This window comes from Astyanax mexicanus, chromosome 2, assembly GCF_023375975.1.
Source record: "Astyanax mexicanus isolate ESR-SI-001 chromosome 2, AstMex3_surface, whole genome shotgun sequence".
In the NCBI taxonomy this organism is placed as follows: domain Eukaryota; kingdom Metazoa; phylum Chordata; class Actinopteri; order Characiformes; family Acestrorhamphidae; genus Astyanax; species Astyanax mexicanus.
The window spans coordinates 36,274,878-36,296,266 of record NC_064409.1 but is presented as its reverse complement, the minus strand read 5'-3'; the positions used below and the strand labels follow the sequence as shown (position 1 = coordinate 36,296,266).

General features: G+C 39.7%; 2 protein-coding genes across 5 annotated transcripts in view; one reads left to right on the top strand and one right to left on the bottom strand.

The window, feature by feature from the left end:
- LOC107197522 (proline-rich protein 5) overlaps nt 1-14,022 on the top strand; it is a 47,931-nt gene extending 33,909 nt beyond the window's left edge. For both annotated transcript variants that reach the window (XM_022671658.2, XM_022671657.2), the window contains exons 5-9: nt 704-761; nt 1,207-1,298; nt 2,219-2,359; nt 12,010-12,148; nt 12,695-14,022. In XM_022671658.2, the coding sequence (XP_022527379.2) occupies nt 704-761; nt 1,207-1,298; nt 2,219-2,359; nt 12,010-12,148; nt 12,695-13,272 (1,008 nt within the window). In that variant the 3' untranslated portion in view covers nt 13,273-14,022. The remainder of the gene's footprint in view (nt 1-703; nt 762-1,206; nt 1,299-2,218; nt 2,360-12,009; nt 12,149-12,694) is intronic.
- A 2,686-nt stretch (nt 14,023-16,708) lies between these two features.
- LOC103025055 (protein PHTF2) overlaps nt 16,709-21,389 on the bottom strand; it is an 89,352-nt gene continuing 84,671 nt past the window's right edge. For all 3 annotated transcript variants that reach the window (XM_049474295.1, XM_049474297.1, XM_049474296.1), the window contains 2 exons: nt 20,640-20,765; nt 16,709-18,263 (listed from right to left, as the gene is read on the bottom strand). In XM_049474295.1, coding sequence (XP_049330252.1) covers nt 18,243-18,263; nt 20,640-20,765 — 147 coding nt within the window. In that variant the 3' untranslated portion in view covers nt 16,709-18,242. The remainder of the gene's footprint in view (nt 18,264-20,639; nt 20,766-21,389) is intronic.

Below are 21,389 nucleotides of genomic sequence, written 5' to 3'. Positions count from 1 at the left end.
GCCACCACTCCTTCTTGAACCGCTGCTCATGCAGCATTACAGAGTAGCATCAAGCACACAGCAACTTGGTTTCAATACATAACCCCTTGAAGTGGCAACGCCTTAGTCCACTGGACCATTCAGAGCCCTCTAACGTAAATTTTTTATTAACTGACATTATGACCAACATTCAACCTGAAATTAATGTCTGTTGACCTTGGTGGCCAGCTGGGTAACCTCTGTTTTATTTATTTTTATATTAATACTAGACCCAAATCTTAAAATGTTTATGGAATTTTTTAATCAACAATCTGTTGAAATATGTAGGTAATTAAACCACTGTATAGGCCAAGAACAGAAATTAAATCGATGTACAGGCTGTTACTACATTACTAAATGCTCTTTTTAATGGTGCTGCACTGTTTTATCACACATTTACCGCAGTGTGCAGTTCATGACACTCATCTTTGTTATACGCACAGCCATCTTTCCTATGCATCAACACTCCTACTTGAAATCAACATATTTTCAATAATGTTGATTATGTTGACGAATTGACCCAGTTCTAGAGTAGTTCAGTGCAGTAATACAATATGTGGAAGGCTGCTTTGATTTTGTTTTTTTTTATAAGATCAGCAGAAATCTCAAACTGAAACGAATTATTAGGTATTGAGAATTTAAGTTCTCAATTTAAGTACCTGTTCTTTTTCCATTGTTTTTACAGAACCAGCTCCTAACCAAGGGAATGGTCATACTGCGAGACAAAATTCGCTTCTATGAGGGTAAGAGGCTTTCCAGTGGAAATTAGAGCTAGAAAGGGGTAAAAACGTTCTCTGCAGAAATGTTTTGTGTGATTGTGATAGATTAGATCAAAGCACAGTTACTGCTTTTAATGTTACCCACATCACTTCTCACAGCTTACACTTCCTCAGAGTGTGTGAAAGTGAGTTTAATCTTGTGTGTATTAGGGTCTTATGGCAGATGATTTCCAAAAGCATTTTTGTGATTGGTGTAAAAGTGTCAGACAGCATTTAACAGAACCATGCTGCACAGACATTGATCTGTCTGCCTACCTTCTGCTATCTTCTTCTGTGGCTTTTAACAACTTCCTTTCACCTTTGAAATCAGACACAAAATGACGCATGCCTTTGTTGTATGTAGAGAAAAATGTTTTGTGGATTTTCTGATTGGTGACAGACGTTGTTGGTTGTCTGGTTACCCACACAGGTCAGAAATTACTGGACTCTCTGGCTGAAACCTGGGACTTTTTCTTCTGTGATGTGCTCACCATGTTGCAAGCTATATTCTACCCAGTCCAGGTACTGTCTTCTGTAGCAGTATTTCAGTATATCATCAAGTGAATAAATTAGGACACCTCTGATCTATTGATCTCCATTTCAAATATACAATTATATCACAATGTGATTGGCTGACAGGCGTTCTATGAGTGCCATTATCAGCTGGTAATGCACTGTAACCGAAGCTCTTCATGTATTACACCACCACATACAGGTAACCTAGCAACAATGCAGCGCTTACAAACCAAACAGCGCCGCTACAAACAGAGCAGCAATGAAACTATTTTTTGTTTAACAGATTGTATTTACTCGTCTTCTTTAACTCAAAATCTTTTAGTAAAAAGCAATAATAGAACCGTGGTAAAATTGCAATAACACTCTGGAAGTTCGTGCCGTAGATCAGCTCAGCAGTGTCAATATTACACATTATAACACTCCCTCTCGTGTATTATTGCTAAAATACGTAAATAATACAAGTAATATAATCTGTAAACATTACAATAGCAGGATTCCTGTGAGGAAATCGTTTAATAATTTACATTTTAATGTATACAGTTATAATCAGATACAGCACATCAGCTTCAGACTGATAGACTATTGTTAGAAATGATTTTGTAGGAGGTTGTCTAATTTAAACTTTTAGTTTGATTTGCTCTTGATTGTTTAAGTGAATGGATCACAATGGGGAGATCCAAAGAGTTCCCTGAGACCTTCAGAAAGGATGTTATAGATGCACAAAAAGGTTGCAGAACAAATAAAAAATTTAGTTTCAGGCTATCTTAGCGAGCTCAGCCCACATTATGTGTCAATAAGTCTCCAACAACTGTAAATTATAATCGTTAGATTTACTGTAAATACACATAAATGATATATGCTAACAATAGCTAACAAGCTAGAAACTCAGTTGATGTTTATTTGTGTGTGTTTGTGTGTGTGTCCAGGGTAAGGAGCCCTCGGTGAGGCAGCTGGCTCTGCTGCATTTCAGGAACATCATTACTCTAAATCTAAAACTAGAGGATGCTCTGTCACGGCCCCGTGCCCGAGTGCCCCCTTCTATCATACAGATGCTGCTCATACTGCAGGTAAACCTAAAAAGGATTTAGATGAACTGTTTCACACACTTCTTTCACTGCTCAGATCTCCTATAGTGGTTGGGGTTTTCTTCTGCACACTTCTCCCAATACAAGTTCCATAAGTAATTTTTATCATTTCAGCATTATCGCAATATGCTCATGTGAATTAGGCACATTGCAGAATTAATATACAATTGACTGATTATATCTGACCAGTATTATTCATTTTACTTTAATCTTGGATAAATATTTATAAATGGAGTGCATTGTTAATACATGTTGCATGTTGGATCACTGACTTCTTCTGATAAAATCCTCTGTAAATTCTTGAATGTTTAATATTGCAGGATAACACTCACTGTCTATTTTATCAGCTTCGTTAAGCACATAGTTCTAAAATTACAGACTCTAGTTCTTCTATTTTTCTGCATATTTTATTATACTCCTAATGCGGAGGAGACCCACAAGACCACTATAGAGCAGCTATTATTTGAGTGGTGGGTATGACTAGATCAGACACAGCAGTGCTGCTGGAGTTTTTAAACAATGTGTGGACATATATATATATACCATAGTTACAAAAAACATACCATATTTTTTACACTATAAGATGCACTTAAAATACTTTCATTTTTCCCAAAATCGTCAGTGCGCTTGAATTTTATATGAATTTTATATGATTTTTACAATTTAGGTTGTAAGAAGCAGTAAAACCGCTCCGCTGAAGTACAGCTTTATACAGGAGTTTCAGTTTAGTTCTCCAGCAGTATTAGCATTAGCTCTTTCGCCAGTCAGAGGTGAGTATTATCGGCCTGTAGCATGTTGCTAACCCCGGCTAGCACTGCTGGAGCAGCATTAGCATTAGCCACTAACCGTGCTAAGCCCTAGCTCCTTCGCCATTCTGAGGTGAGTATATTGGACTGCGGACTGCATGTTTACCATGTTAAAATTAGCTAAGTGGGATGAACCGATGCACCCAGGCTTAGTGAAAATCTCTTTATTCCCACTTAATAAACAGTTTTTAGGAGAGAAATCTGTGAAGATTAACATCCAGTGCACATTTGACTTTAAAACAAAATGTTTCTATATTATTACAGTTTTGTTTGCTTAGCTTAGCTTTATATAATTAGTGTTCATATCGTTCAGATGTAACCATGTATATCTAAGAAAAAATATATATTTCAATGTCAGTTTTTCCTCCATATAATACAGCCCTAGTGTGGTATTTTGCATTGTGTTATTGGAGTGACCCACGTTTGTTGTGGTTTTCTACAAAGGCAGCTGTTAAGCATCACTGTATGACATATGGACACATGAGTGGTCCTTTTTCTGACTGCTTGGTTGTACTGCAGTTGGCTTCTTGTCTGATTGCAGTTTATTTTTACAGTAGACAGGTTTATACAACATCTGATAATAATTCCAGCAAGGCTTTGGATAACTGTAGGATCCAAACTGTTAGATAATATTCACAATTGTATGTCCTTGGAACAGGCAATGAGAAAAATCTGTGCTTTCATTTAATTTTCCTTGCCTTTCACAGTATAACAAGCTCTCTATTATTCTTTGCAGTTCGGTCCCATGCATGCAGGCCATGGGAATTCTGAGCTTTTTATACAGTTTTATATTTTTATATGAATTTTATATGATTTTTACAATTTAGGTTGTAAGAAGCAGTAAAACCGCTCCGCTGAAGTACAGCTTTATACAGGAGTTTCAGTTTAGTTCTCCAGCAGTATTAGCATTAGCTCTTTCGCCAGTCAGAGGTGAGTATTATCGGCCTGTAGCATGTTGCTAACCCCGGCTAGCACTGCTGGAGCAGCATTAGCATTAGCCACTAACCGTGCTAAGCCCTAGCTCCTTCGCCATTCTGAGGTGAGTATATTGGACTGCGGACTGCATGTTTACCATGTTAAAATTAGCTAAGTGGGATGAACCGATGCACCCAGGCTTAGTGAAAATCTCTTTATTCCCACTTAATAAACAGTTTTTAGGAGAGAAATCTGTGAAGATTAACATCCAGTGCACATTTGACTTTAAAACAAAATGTTTCTATATTATTACAGTTTTGTTTGCTTAGCTTAGCTTTATATAATTAGTGTTCATATCGTTCAGATGTAACCATGTATATCTAAGAAAAAATAGCTTTTTATACAGTGTCAACTGTTTCTCTACAGTTTCGTTCTTTTTATATTTCTTCTTTTTAAATTCACCTGCTGCTAAGTATGATTCAGACTGTGTGTGTGTGTGTTACCGTCATGTACTGCCAGGAAACTACATGACTGTGAGCTTTGAATTAAAGCCCTGGTTCTAAGAAATGTCTGGGTCATAAGGGTCTGTCTAACAGCAGGTGACTCACTTCAATAAATTCCATATGCTGAAAGAGGAAGCTTGTAAAATCCCACATGACAAGCAAAATGTGAACATTGTGGGGGGAACTGGGCACTCTTTATAAAGGTCATTGTTTTACTCCAAGAGTAATTTCCAAATGATTTGGATACTAATAATGAGGTTATGTGTGGATTATGTGTGGGCTGAGGAGAATTCAGCTTTGATAAACAGACATCACAGATATGTCACTGAGAAAGTACAGCTAGGCAATATGGCATAAATACATTGCCTGGCCCAAAAAAATCACCATCTCAATTTAGCTAAACAAATAGGTAAGAGCCTCCTCCTTATTGGATAATTACTGCATGGATGATTATGTTTCAGCTGGCAATAGGATATAATACCCTAACTGATGCAGTGAGTAGCTTCTCATCTGTTAAACAACCATGTGAAAAGACAGGAACATCCTGTAGTCGTGGAAAAGATAATCTATTAATCTGTTTCAGAAGAGAGAAAACATCTTAGGAGATTACTAAAATCGAGTTAAGAACTCTCCATCGCATTACTAAAAAGTGGAAGGACAGTGGGGAAACATCATCTTCAAGAAATGGAACGTGTACCGAATATATGATATGTTTAAGAGATATGTTTAATAGTGAAAGTAAGAGCATTTCCCTACTCACAATGTGAAGGGCTAAACAGCTGTGTAGCCTTAAGAAAACCACTAATCAGTGAGGCTAACCAGTAAAAACAGCTTCAGTTTGTTAGGGAGCGTGAAGATTAGACTCTGGAGCAATGGAAGGTCGTGTGGTCTGATGAGTCTAGACTTACCCTGTTCTCGAGTGATGTAGCATCATTGTAAGAAGAGAGGCGACTGCAGTGATGCACCCATCAGCCTTGTGTCTACTGTACAAATCTGTGGGGGTAGAGCTATGATCTGGGGTTGCTGCAGTTGGTCAGGTTTAGGTTCAGCAACAGTATGTGCTGAAAGAATGAGGTCAGCTGACTATCTGAATATACTGAATATAGACCAGGTTATTCCATCAATGGATTATTTCTTTTCTGATGGAACTTGTATATTCCAAGATGACAATCAGGGGTTCATTGGGTTCAGATTGGGAAAGAGTGGTTCAGGGAGCATTTTCATACATGTATTGGCCACCAGATCTGATTGTTATGTGCAGGAGAAAACTTGGAAAAAATTGGGGAAATATTAATGCAGCTCTAGACAGAAATGTTGTGACATTAACGATGCCACAGCTTTTGCTTTGGCCGGGCAATGTATGATATCAGGATACTTCATATTGATCAGCCTTTCTAGCAAGTATGAATAGTTTTTGTGTGTACAAGACATTAGGCAGGTAGAAGCTACAGAATGCTGCATTGACCTGTGGAATGTGTGTGTGTGTGTGTGTGTGTGTGTGTGGAGTCTCCTGCATGGACAATTCTAGTAAGATGCAACATGTCACAATTATTACCACCCACTGCGAAAGAGCTGAATACTGTATACAGAAAGTACAGTAGGGTCATGAAGATGACCTTAGATCAGTTTTTTTTTTCATCATGACTGTTTGCTTTGCCCAATTCATCAATGTCTGAGAATTTCTTGAAATGCGGTTTGCTGCCCTTTTCCAACCATCTGAATTTTAACTGAGGTCTTAGAAATGTCTCCAACTCGAGGGATATTTACTTTAGAAACTGTGTTGACATGTAATCAGTTACTGTTGAGACACCAGCTGAAAATGTGACATAATTATTTTTACAGTGTTTAAAATACTGCAATATATAGAAATTATTAAATGTAAAAAAAAGTCTGTATTTAACATTTTCTATTTGTGTGCTTTTAGTAACCCTACATTGTATAATATTGCTGTGGTGGGGAGGGGTTTGGAGTCATTTTAGATTGCAAGTCATGTAACATAATGTAAAGGAACATCAGTGAATTAACAGAAATAACATAATGGAACAATTTAAAAGGTGCAGTTGACAGTTCTTATGATTGAGGAGAACTGTCTAAGCATTGTCTGCAGCCTTATCTCAAGATCTCCAGTTAAAGGTGTTCAAAATGAAGTTGAGCGCTAGATGTTGGCCTTTTGTCTGACTAATGCCTTTTGCATGGGTTTCCTTTTTGACGTCAAGATCAGATCGTTATGAGTAGTAATGATGGCAGACTAACACTAGCCCACAGACATCTGGGAATTTACCATTGAGTCTGGTATTTGGGGTTAATATATGACTGCAGGGAATCTGTGTGTAAAATGCACATATTTTAGTATAGAGAGAGATTTGTGGTGTATATGATATATATTTTTAAGTACCTTTTATTTGTTTTTGTGTCTATGGTTTGGATAAGGTTAGGTTAGGTAACTGGTAAATACACTACAGTTTCCACAAAACCATGTATTTACAGGCTTGAATGACTTGCAGGTTAAAGGTCTCATTCCTCATGCCTAGTTGTGGTCTCTAGTAAAAAAAGTGGTCCTGTGTTTCTGTATAGCCCTGTTTTATTTCACTGAATTAGTGATCTCTGAGAAAAATACAGGATTTCGTCTCTTGCTCATGAATATTGCAAACATATCACCTCTGATTGGCCAGCAATCGTGTTTCACCTGCCTTCGCCTCTAAAACTCAAAGGACAAGATATTTTAAGAGATACAGTTATAGTTGTAAAGATATAGCATTGAGCGCTAGGTAAAGTCAACCCTTAAACTTTGCTGAATGTCTAAATGCTACTAAACTTTTACCTCAGACTTGATGATGGTGATTCGATGCTTGGGCAGTTTCACCACTTCAAAGCCCCAGTGTCCTTTCTATATCATAAAATCTGACATGAAAAACGCCAACTTTGACTGGTGTTATGTCGAGTTGTGCTACCTTGTCAAACCGTGCTTCCCTAGTGTATATTTAAGGTCTCAGTAAAACACAGAATCAACCGGAGATCCGATTTAAATCTATAGTTGCTTAACAAGAGGCAGTGTGAGCTCTACTGCAGCCCAGCAAGGTGGGAGAATCCATGAAAATTATTTTACGGATTGGCGTATAATCGTTGATCGACTCATTTCTCGGATGCTTTTCTTTTACTAGCTACTGCAGGCAGTAGAACAGTTTCATGTGCAGTATGCATATACAACTCAGAGAGACCTATTGTTTCACAAAGAACAAGAAAAAGTGGACGTTTTGCTTCTGAAATTGTGAAATAGCTAATGAATGATGATATAGGTAAATGCAGGCCACATGTTCTCTGTACAACTATATGCACTGTGACAAATGTACATATCCTCACATCTCTACTGAACCTTGTTCATCCTGAAATACAAATTATTTACAGATTTATATTTACTCTGCTCCATCAATTGATGCCTTTTATACAGTGTGGTGTTTCTCTGGGGCCATCAGTCACGATTGTGTCAGTGTGGGAAGTGTTCTCACAAGGCACAGGGCCTCTCGTGCTCTGCACTACAGCATGTTCCCCCTCTCCATTCATCTGTGGCCTCAGGCTCCCTAAACCCACATACTCAGGGGGAAATGCTGCTATAAATACACTCGTTTGGGCCTCAGCCCCCTCTTCTGAGTCAGCTCTGCACATTTAGACCCTGATTTTTCATACAAATCCCAAACAGATAAAAACGGGAGTCACCGTTCTGGTGATTTCGGTAAAAAAGCTACTGCATTAATTAGAGCTTGGATTGTGTCAGTGTTATAACAGCAGATTTTGGGAAGAATTTATTGAATGAACATTTAATTTATCTTCCCTTCAGCTAAGACATTAGAGCAGAAGCATTCACATTCCTTCTACTTTGCAGAAGTCCTGACAAACAGAGTGATTAACAGAACGGAAGTCAGATAAGGAGTTATAAGCAGCTGCACAGAAATAGGTGGCTATTAGCATTTTCTGGAGCTTTTCCAGCTTCTCTGTGTTGTTATTTACTCCTACACTCTCAACCTCTTAGATTCCACTGGAGATTCCTAATTTTTTTCTATACTGGTTCCACAGAATAACAACTTAAACAAGCCAGTTTACACTTTTTACATGTAGTTACCCTAAAGTGATCTATGAGTGTAATAAGAAACTGAGCATAAGGGATTAAAAAAGGTGCTACAAAATGGCATGAAAAAGTCCCTTTTGGTCTTGATAAAGAGCAATATTGTAGTAAAAATGTGTAGAGATTGTAAAGAATCTGTAAGTTGGTATGGAACCTTTATAACAGCTTCTTGTTTCCTTGTTAAACTCTGGGTGGATCTTATATGGCATCATTCACCATTTGAAGCACAAGTATTTTAAACAGTGTAGCAGCACGGAAACATGGTCTGGATTATATGTGCTTAATATATACTGAATTATACTGTCACGATTACAAAAATTTCAGGACGATATATTGTCCCAGAAATTATTGCGATAAATGATAATATTGTCATTTTAAAGCGTCTCTATAGAAAATGCTTTTTTTCCTGCTTCAGGGCTCCCAAAGGAGCTGGTCTGTCACAGTAATAGTATACTAGCATAATAATACTATTACAACATTACACTGAAAAAACTGCACTTAATATTAAACAGACCTTCATATAAAAAAAAAATACGTAACAACAAATAGATGAAAGAAACATTTACATGAATACATCTTTTAAACTCTAGATATAACACAAAGGAACTTGCAGACTCTTTTTTCCTGATCATAAATGCATATGCTGTAAAACACACATGTCCATATGATCAAAGACACAGGTGGCTCAGCCATAGCTCTTGCTATAAATGTTTTTTGTTATATAACTGTCAGACACTCGAATACGTTCACCAGCAAACACATCTTCACACACTCTCCACTATGTGTGTGCGTGCGTGTGTGTGTGTGTGTGTGTGTGTGTGTAGGAGGGATTTGATAGATGAGAATGGTCAGTAGTGATTTGATGGAGCGAATAGGTGTCAGATAGAGGTGTGTTCAGTATGAGTCAGTAAATCAGTGGGCAGTGAGTGAAACTAACAGTACATCCCTCAGCTCACAGCTACTCACTGAAGAGGAGCTAAAATACACACTCAATCACTATTCAGTGCACATAAACTTTCTCACACTTTCACAATCCCTCCCTCCCTCTCCTTCATAAGTATTCCATTTCTGTGTACTTGAGCTGACAGGAGGAAGCTGTGTGTGTTCATGTGGCTCTGTTTATTGTTTGCGGGTGGCCTAGTTGTTCCACTGCTGGTTGTGCACACTGTCAGGCTCCCTCGCTGTGCCTGAAGAGGAGATTTTCTGTTGCACAGTGGAAATTCACCAAGTCAGCCCTCAAGAACACAACACAGCTTGGCTAGGCCACACCCCCCCATATACCATACACACTCACTGGGTTGCCTCTACCCTGAGTACAAAATAAGAAACAGCTGGGTATGGAGGCATACAGTACATTTGCTGACAGATTATGCAGCTGGGTCTGTAGATCCTGCACACTTGTAGGTCACCAAAGCTCGCATCCCAGCTGGTCCCATATATACACAATTGCAGATAAATCTGGCAACCTGGCAGGCCAATCAATTATTTAAATGTGGTAGAGACATTCCTGGGAAACCCTTGCTGTGTGTAGACTATGCTGTGTGGCTGAATGATGTCCTACATATATGCAGTGGCTCCACAGTGGCAGTTTATTGTAGGGATGATGCGCTTAACGTAAGGTCTCCATGCTCAAACCCAAACATCATCGGATCCCAAACAGAACCTGGATTCATCACTGTGGTTCCTGTCTGTAGCAGTTCAGGTTTCTTGTTCAGTTCAGGTTTTTGGCATGTCTAACAGTCAATTATCTACACTTCTACATGTGTTCAAATCACTTTCTTGGCCGCAAGTGTATAAAAGCAAGCGCAGAGGCATGCAGACTGTTTCTACAAACATCAGTGAAAGAATAGGGTGCTCTCAGGAACTCAGAGAATTTCAGTGTGGTGCTGTAAAAAGAAGCCGCTCCTGTGCAACAAGTCCAGTCGAAACATTTCGTGTCAACGTGTTTTTAGTATTGTGAGGGTGCACAAAATATGCCTAGCGCATTTCAAAACACGCAAAAGGCATATATTAATTCTCATAACTAATCACAGGTGTGTTTTGGGCATAACATGAAATCAGTGAACCAATCAGTGTGTCACTTGCCATCCCCTTTAAGAGGCAGGTTTGCTCTGACTTTGGCGCGTTCGTATCGTAACAACTGGGAGAGCTTTATGGAATGGGGTTCTATGGCCAAGCAGCTGCATCCAAGGCTCACATCACCAAACGTAATTCAGGTTAGAGCTTAGATCGGGCCCAAAAAAATCCAGCACAACCCGGTCAGAGCCTGTGCACGTTCTGCCCGTGTCATTATGAGCCTGATGTTAATTAAGACTGCATCTCTGAAAAAGCATAGACCTATTATTATTTAAGAAAAATGTTTGTTTTTTTTGTTTAAGAACAGCGCTGCAAGTCAAGTGTGTAATGCGGACAAGTGAAGGAGCTCATGTGTGCGTTGGCCCCAGAGCTGCGTGATTATAACAAAACAAAAGTTGTGCAACTTTTATTTTAAAAAACAGTTTGATTTGTTACGTAGCTATATTGTGATTATCATGCCATAGCTTTATATAAAATAAATAAAGCATTAAAAAACAGACGTGTACGTCACAGAATATTTTCTGAGTTCACTTCAAGCCTTGGGTCGGGCTCAGGCAGAGAATCTAAGTTCTAATTCAGGTGATCGGATACTTTTGGCAATATAGTGTAGATTTTATGTACTTTTAATTGTGAAACATAAACATTAACAAAAACATAAACCAAACCTGTATCTGGATTAGCAACACAAATAAATATAACTTTAGTTTTTTAGGATTAAAAATACAAAATAATATAAATAAACTGCAGATGCACTACTTCTGCATTATCTAAATATTCTGCTTTTTTTGTCATTGTTCATCAGAGAAGTAGTGCACTGAAGTAAAGAAAAAGCATTGAATGAAGTTCTTCCTGCTCACACTTTCCTTCAACACAACACATCCTGGAAAAGACCAATAATGTACAATTGCCATTTCTAAATTAAGCACAAACCACTGTGTCTGATCCAGTTCTGTGCCCTGGCTTTACAGAGTGGACAAACTCTGTTAGAGAAACGAGTAAACACTCATTTAAAGTTGTTTGCTTATGTCTGCGGTTCTCTTCATTCACTGGACAGGAACAGAACATTAGCTTAGCACCACCATGTGGCTAGTGAAGAGTATTACAAAGAAGGAACTGCTTATTTTCATTTTAAGAAACATTAGAAGGTCCAGAGTTAAGAGTGGTTTTGAATGAATCTGTTTGATGAACTCGTGTCCTGTGCTGATTCTGCAGGGAGTGCATGAGTCTAGAGGAGTGACTGAGGACTACCTGAAGCTGGAGGCTCTGATCCAGAAGGTCGTGTCTCCGTATCTGGGCACTCATGGTCTCTACACTGATGATGGCTCTGTGGCACAGTGCTCGTGTGTGCTGGGTAAGACTCAGTCAAACCATCTGCTATTTCATCCTTAAATTTACAGATGCAGAGCAGATACAGATGTTATATAATTCAGAATTCATTATTGCATGTTTCAAGCTGCATGTTCACTGTGAACTCTTAATAATTTTAGATCAGTTTTTTAAGAGGAATCAACCACAAATTCTGCATGGTTGAAAATAGACATAACAACTAGACAATCGTAACAAACTTAAAGGTTTGGAGGACATGAAAGGATTTATTTGTATTTAGGAAAATATTGATTTTAAAATGTTAAAAGTTCAGGAAATAGCCAATTTTATCATTTATATTCATTATGTTTTGAAAGTTGCAGGACTAATATTTTTCAATATTTTTTATTACAATTACAGCTAAGATTTTCAGTAATATTTCTTAGTAAACATTAAACTTTTATATGTAATTATTAAACAGAAATCCTTAAGATATAGCTGTGTAATATGGGCAGAAATTCGTCAAAAATGCTGGCATCTATTATGACATTATTAATATTATTATTATTGTTAATTTCTCCGTGTCTCTTAGAGAAACGGCTGATGCGGCGCTGGCCCAAGCCCGGTGACCCACCTGCTAAAAACCCTGTGGTTCGTTCAAAGAGCTACAACATCCCCATGCTGACCCCTGTGGTGGAGTACGACACAGAGACAGCGTCAGTGGGCAGTGTGGGGGTCCGTCGTCACTCGGTGTGCGAGATGACTTCCTGCCTGGAAGAGCCCGCCTTCTCCAGTGTGCCGTCCAGTCCTGAGACAGGCATCGCCTCCCCGCTCTCCACCAGCCAGCCCAGCGCCTCCATAGAGCAAGAGTCAGTCCTGTCCGCCTCCGCAGGGCAGAGAGATAACAGCCCCCCGCCCGAGTCCCCCTCTATCTGTCCCGAATGTTCCCCAGGACCCTTTGAACCAAGCGGCCTGCGGGACTCGGGTTCCGACCCAGGCGAGGAGGAGGAGGCCTCGCTGCCCAGCGGCTCGTCCAGCCCAGAGACAATAGTAGATCAGATCCTGGAGTCTCTGGACTCGGACGCAGAGGGAATATTCATAGAGTTCCCCCGACGCTGCTCAGACTCCTCCACGTTCAGCAGAGAGAGCGAGCAGCAGAGCGTCGCCTGAAACTCCCATTCCCACACAACCACAGCCTGAAAAACCATTCCACAGCTGCTCCAGTTTTCAAAAACTTTTTAACACAATCAAAGAGTTAATGGGTTTAACAAATGGGATTTTATTTACTTTTGTAGATGCTTCCTGGAGATTTCCAGTAATTTGACATTCCTTGTTCTTTTATATGCTGAACGTTTGAGGAGAAACACTCCACCAGATCTGCTTAGCTAACCAAGTGGAACAAGGTACAAACTGACCTGACCTATATCTATATTTTAAAAGTTGGTTTTCTGGTAGAAAGTGAGGGAAAAGGCTTAGATTATATTTTTAGGGAATTCATTTCTAAAGAATTATGGATAATAAAACATAAACATTTAAAATAATCAACAAAAACCTAAGAAAATGTTAATATTTTACAGAATCTTTGATTTGTGTTCTCTCTGAATTTTGTAAACTATTTTGACAATCACGGGTCCCTTTTAGAATAATAAATTAATATATTCTAATTGTTACAAGCCTATTTATTTGTATAATTTTGTATAAAACCATGAATAATAATAATCAGGATTAAATACAGATGTTAAATTTGTTCTCATGTTTTTGTACTGATTCATAAATGTGTTGCACCTGTACGTTGGCTGACTGAGTGCCGGTTGGGGAGTTGGAGAAGTTTGAGTTTAGCTGATTCTTGAGAATAATTAACGGGAGTGGTAACTGTGATTAGTGTGGTTAATGTTAACTTCAGTAAAGCATTTAAACTCAGACTGACTCTCTGCATGCCTTCAGCACCAGCACACATTAACTCTGCAGGAAATGCTGCAGAGGGGAGGAGGAGGAGGAGGTCACATTCCTTCTGACAGGTGAGGCAGAACCACTGGATCAGACACTGATTTTCTCTTATCCTAGAAAAATCATTTGTAGATGTCATTAGACATTTTTTAACCAAATTTTGCTATTGCCTGGTATTTACCCTCACCAATCTCAAATTGAAAGGGTTTATGAATGAGCTGATTTGTGGGAATGGCCGTGTTAAAGCAGAGATGACGACAACAACAGCATTATGAGCAAAAGCAGGGGAAAGAGACCCATTACAATTGTTTTTTTTTTATGATTTTTAGCAAGATTAATTAGTGTATGTTAGACGTCTGAAAATGTTACACCAGCTGTTAATTAAGAAAATAGGTTAACTGTAAGCACTAACATCTTGTGAAAAGATGCTAATTTAAACTATACCCATGTTAGTGAAAAGTTTAAGGGTTCCAGGTGTTTTTGTGTCTGAACCAGGCCCTTTGCAACAGGACAGGCACAGCAAGCAATTGATAATGACTGGTTATATATTGGATGCAACAACAAACTGTGTGAAAGTCTGTTTAAATTCTGTGATTTTGTGGTTAATGCAGGAAACTACAACCACACTTATCAGAATCCCTCTAATGCAGGCTCCTCCCACATGTTGCTGGTAGTAGCATATAACCAGACTGGAACATGTTCAGCAGTATCCATGCACACAAGCTGTTCACTATCTTTTAACACTAGAACAGATAAAGCTACTGGCTAACTGACACTAGTTTCACTTTCAAATCATAGGTAAAGTGGGGGATTCGTTTTGTCTGGGGCCCCCTCATGCCTTGAAACGGCCCTGGTTTGAACACAGAGTGGTGGAGATTTAATTTAAACACTTCCTCACATAAAATTTGTAGGACATTTAGATTAACATTAGAACATTAGATAACATTTCACTCTTTTCCACTTTTCCACTGGTAAACTAACCTCACGGTGTGGAGGCTGTACTGTGTCTAGCTTCCACCACCAAAAGAAAAACTTACAATAATCAGTTGATGTTTACTTACACAACTCTGATCATTCAAATTTAATATTATAAAAAAAGAGAGTTTGTATAGCCTTTATGGTAATCTGGAGAAATATCACACATTAGAGGAAAACAAGAATATAATAAAAAGTATTTTCAACGTGTTTAACAACATATAAAAATGTTACATGTTGCATTTTATCCCATGTGATCATGCCTTGATCTCCTCTACTCCAGGACCAGGTCTTAAAACTACAGTTTTATTAAATATTTTAGATGTGTGCATAACTAGCACTCTATACTAGTGCATCTCAAAAAAATTTATATCATTGAATAGTTACTTTATTTCAGTAATTCAGTTCAAAATGTGAAACCTAAATGTGAAATTCTATATATTATGTAGATGTATTGCAGACAGAGTGATCTATTTTAAGCGTTTGTTTCTTATATTGTTGATGATTAAAACAAATGATATTTGGCAGGAGCAGGCAGTAAAAGGACTAAAACAAGCGGGAGCGGGTTTAAAAAAGCATTCCCGCGCAGACCTCTAAATTAAACCAGTAAAACTGGAGAAACAGAAAACAAAATCAGGGAAGGGTGCCTCCAGACGAGCTGGGCGAGGATACCAGAGACTGCACTGATAAATACGACCTGATTACAGCCAGCTACTGTATGTTTTTACATATAAAATCTGGATACGTGTGGACAGGCCTGAACAAATACTGTGTTTTTGGGGACTATTACATGTACAAAGCTCTATGTATTTTTCCATTATTTTTATCATATTTCATATTATAAGCATGTTACAGACCCAACATCTTTTCAAAACTGTGTCTTAGGCATCAGGCAGTGTATTGATAATTAACAATAATCGTTTGGTGTAATAACTTTATGTGTGACACAGCAGACTTTAGTCTTATAACATTTTCCTCCCATTTAACCAACTGTAACACAGCATAATCACAGGATAACTTCAGCATGGTGCTAAACACAAATAGACCTCACTGTGACGCCACCTGTAAATTCCCAATACCACCTTAAAAACAAGGTACGATCATTTGCTGATACTAATTGAGGGCAGGGACATAACTTGGTAATTCATCAATGTTCTGTATCGTCTCTCAGGATGAAATGTACTTTTTTGGAATTAAGCACATTTAAAACAGTGTGGAACTCTTTTGGTAAAATATGGAACTGCATTGTTGTGACCAAGAAGCCCCTCACAGAGCCACAGTAGTGTGAAGCTAGTTAACATGACCTAACTGGCAGTTAAATCATTAGATAAATATTGGCCAATGGCATTTTTTGATTAAAAATGGTCTAATACTGAAACATAATTAAACTAAATTGAGTCTATTTTCTGCCATTTTGAAGCTGCCAAGTCTCTGCACTGTTAAGTGTTCATTCCTGAGGAGCCTAACCTGCACACCAAATGAATACAAGGCACAAGTAAATGTGTAGTTAACAGCAAGTCTATCTGTAGTTTAGTACTAAATTACCGTTGTCCACTTTGTTTCAGTTTTTAATGTTTCTGTGTAAAACCATTAACAGCTTAACCATTAACACACAGACCAGACCAGACCACAATAAATAAAATAATAATAAAAATACCTGGAAAGCACACACACACAATATATGTTGTGGTTTTCAAAGCTCTTTATCTAGCGCTTTTTCTTTCTCAGACATAGTGTTCTCTGTAAACACCACATATTTCCATCAAAGATCAGCAAATGTAATGAGTGACAGTTTAATAACAAAACCAAACAAAACCCACAGGAACACAATGCAGAGAAACAGATACAAAGGAGAAAAGGTGACCACAGCCCTTTTTAAAAGAACTCTCAGAGGAACTAATGCTTAAAGCAAGAACTAATACATTCTTCTCCAGCAGACCAAAAAGAAAAAAAAGCACTTTGGTCATCCTCACTGACTGTCCCATGCAGAAATACAAAAACAAAAATCACACATCTTCAAGGCTCTTCTTCTGACCAACTTTTGACATTGAGTAACAATTTCTTCGCTTTAAAGTGCACATTTTGAGGCATTTCTGACTGAGGCTGAATACGCACACGCACGCACTAACACAAACACCCTAAATACCCTTCATACACTGAGTCTCAATAGCCTAAACAGTTGACATTCTGAGACAGACGAATGGTAATGAAAGTAACAACCACACCAAAGGTAAACCGCAAGCTTTTCAAAGAATTTGTCAAGGCCTCAGTCCTGTACCCCCCGCCCCCCCTAATATCTCACCAACACACACTGCTGGAAACAGAGTGAGACGCTGCTGAAATCATAATGTGTCAAATCAAGACAAAAACAAATGCTGCACAAGTAACAGTTGTGAACAAGGCAATTCGACCTCTACTTATTGAAGAACGTTGTGAAAAAACAGCACGTAACGGATCATAATACTCACACACTCACACATTCATAAACACATCCACACACACTCGCACACACAGAGAGAGAGAACAGTAACAGGAGCTTTAGCTCAGACAGACACGCTCAGGTCTTCCAGCTCCACAGAGTGTGTGTGAGTGTCTGTCTGTATGTCTTGTCAGTTTCACTAATAATGTTCAGTGCTTCAGAAACATCCTGTTTTTTTTACAAACACACACACAGTCATCCAAAGACGTCCAGCATGATCATTATCTGCTCATAACTTTGGTGGAGCACTGCTATGAGTGACCTATCTATGTAACAATAACCAGGCGAGGGACTGAACTGCTTATTGCCAGTCTGAGCTCCTGAACGTCCCTCTTCACCCAGAGCTCCTCTGCTCCCCAACCATGCCGGCATTCCCGCAGTACACAGTTCACTGTATACAGTCCTGCCCACCACCTCCCACCCCCCAAAAAAAATCAGGACTAATCCCTCCCCTCCTCGCAGATCCCGCTCCTGTAACAATGAAATTCTACCAGCTAAAACAATAATACTTAAAAACAATTAAAACAGCTAAACATGTGAGAACTCCAAAAAACACTGAGAGGGTAAAATAAATATCTGAATTGCACGAGTGAAGTATAAGAACTCTGATATGTCAGAGGAGAAAAGGGCCAAAAGTCCATTGTCAGGTGGCCCCTCGTAACGGGGACTCGTCGCCCTCCTGTGGTCAAACTGTGCGCTGTCCCCTCCGGGAGGGCTGGAGTCAGTCATCAGCTCACTGTCATGACTTGATCTTCCAAAGCTGCAGACAGAGAAGAGAGACATTCATCATGTAAATAATCACATTATTAAAAGTAAAAATGATCCTTTAATAAGAAACAAAGCAAAGGGTTAAATCTAAGCCCTTTTTATATAATATTTAAATAGCTCTTTTTTTTTTTCCAGTCATGTTTCACACTATGACTGTCCTTCCATGTTCACAGGCTCTTGTACTAAAGGGGTTTCATTTATTTTACTTTAATCCTGTATATATAGAGATTTTTGAAGTGCATAATTAGCATCATGACATTCTGGATCATTGACTTCTGTTAAATTCTTGTATTTTTTAGGGGGAGTGACTGTGGGAGTGACGCGGTGAGTGACGCAACTTCCGGCTTGCGTACCTGCTTGCTGTTTGTTTAGCTCGTCTCTGTTGCTAGTCTCTGTTTTAGCTATTTGTTTACGTTTTCTACTACTTATTAACTTTTAACCGTCTTATAACCTTCCTAAACTTATAAAATCCCTCAGGTAGCCATTATTTTTGTGTTATTTCTCGATTTTTGCCGTTGTTTTTTGTGTGTTTGTGCTTACTTCGAGGTTATGGCGTGTGCGGAGGATCGTGCTCTCCTGACACTCAGCGAGGAGCTCGTCCGTCTGGATCAGCAGATCCAGCACCTGCTCGAGAGGCAGTCGGAGCTCCACAGGCAGAGGACGAGGCTGGAGGAGTCCCGCGACGCCGCCTTCGCGGCCGTCTCCAACCCGGTGCTGCCGGCGCGGCGGACCCCGGCGGTCGTCTACTTCACCCCCGCACCGGGAGGGGCCTGGGAGCGGCAGCGCGGCCGAGGAAAGCGGGTTTCCCCCCTACCTTCTCAGCCGGATTTTGCATCCGCAAACCGGTTTGAGGTCCTCAGCTCGTCGCCGTCGCCTCCTTCTCCTTCGCCCCGAGGAAAACAGATAAGGGCAGTACCCTCATTGTCGGAGATTCCATTGTTAGGCATTTAAAGGTGTCTAACGCTAAGAGTAATGCTGCAGTGTCGTGTTTTCCAGGAACTCGGGTCCTGGACGTCGCCCGGCGGCTTCCTACGGTGCTTCGGCATCGCGGGGACCCCGGCACCGTTATCCTGCATGTGAGTACCAACGACACGTCCGCCCGGCGCAGTGAGGTCCTGAAGGAGCACTTCCACACTCTTCTGGACACCGCTCGCAGACTGACCCGCGCCCGCCTCCTCATCTCTGGTCCGATGCCCACCTACCGCCGCGGGAGCCAGCCGTTCAGCCGCCTCTACGCTCTCCACTGCTGGCTGCGGGACTGGTGCTCTGCTAGTGGAGTTGGCTACGTGGACAACTGGGAGAGTTTTCGGGAGCGTCCAGCCCTCTTCCACCGAGACGGGCTTCACCCCAGCCGCCTGGGATCCACCGTCCTCTCTGGTAACATTGAGGCGGTGCTACGCCGGGACTGACTGGCTCTAACCAGTCATACCGGCCAGGTTAGTAGTCTAAGTAATGGGCAGTTTAGTAATATACATCGTTCTAATGATTTATCTTGCCACTTTCCTGTGCATAAGGCCGTGAGTTTTAATTATGTGCCTTTTTCAGATACAAGTGCATTTTTACCTTGTAGGATTGAGACTGTGTCTGTCCCCCGTGTCGCTCGAAACCGAAAAACTCAGAAAATCTGTTTTAATAATCTTATTAAAATTAAAACAACAGCATCCGTCTCTCAGAGTATCAGCAGCGTCCGTATGAAACTAGGGCTATTAAATATAAGATCACTAGCACCAAAATCAGTTATTGTTAATGATATTATTACTGATAATCACCTTACTGCACTATGTCTGTGTGAAACCTGGGTTAAACCTGATGAATATATCGCTTTAAATGAGTCTACCCCCCCCAGGTTTTAGCTATTTTAGTTACCCACGCAGCTCTGGTCGTGGCGGTGGTGTTGCCACAATCTATGACTCAATGTTAGGTATATCTCAAAACTCACAATTGGATGCTATGTCGTTTGAAGTTCTTAGTCTTAAAGTAGCAGGCCCATCTCCTGCTTCCAAAACGCAAATTATTACAAGTATATTTAATAAAGGAGTCAAATCATTTGAAAAATGACCAACTGATATCTGGAAAGCATTCCTCTTGGTGAGATTTTTTTCTTTTCCAGGCTTTTACTTTTTACAGTGTCCCTTCATTAAGATTGTGTATTGGGTAGGCACTGGTGATACGATCACAATGATCACAGTTACAATCCAAGATAATATCTATGATATACTACAGTACTGTAAGCAAGGTACTGTATAAATGAACAATAAAATCCCACTCTCAAAACATGAAAAATACAGAAAATTGTGATGGACCTAGAGCTTCCACATCACTGCATGCCTACCTATTGTGAAGTTGTGAGTACTGAACCATCACTCACCTTCACGTTGAAGCCCAGCAGGTCACTGATGACCCCTGAAACTGCTGACAGGATGACAACCTGCGTGATGTTGTACAGGAGGGGGTTCATTGTAAGGCCGTATAATCTGAATGGAGAATCCAACTCCTGACAGAGGAGACAGAAGGATAAAAATATATCAATATAAACAGCATTTTACTCCACAAGAATTTATTCGAGCTTGCTGTAATAAGGGAAACTTATTCATCCATGGACATTACTTTGGTTTCTGTACTTGCTTTCTTTTTAAATGTACTTTTAAGCTTATTATTTTTACTTATGCTCTGCAGTTGCGTCCTTCTGTGGCCACATTCATTCATATCTTTAGAAACACAGATCAGTTGTGATATGTGTTGTCTAATTTACTTTAAAGACAGACATCACACCAAATGTTTATGAGGTCTAGTACCTCTGTAACACTTTGAAATATGGGTACATTAATTAGCAGTATTTAAGAAAGCACGTCTCAACTAATCATTATTTTTTTATTTTTTTTCACAATTTTGTTCCCATTTTCTCCCTAATTTACATGGCCAATTACCCAATCCACTTACTAGTGATGCCCCAACACCAGGAGGGTGAAGACAAGCACATGCCTCCTTTGATACATGTGAACCACCGCCTCTTTTTGAGCTGCTGTTGATGCAGCATTGCTGAGTAGCATCACAGTGTGCTTTGAGGAAAGCGCAGCGACTCGGTTCATACATCAGATCACAGACGCCCTGTGCTGCA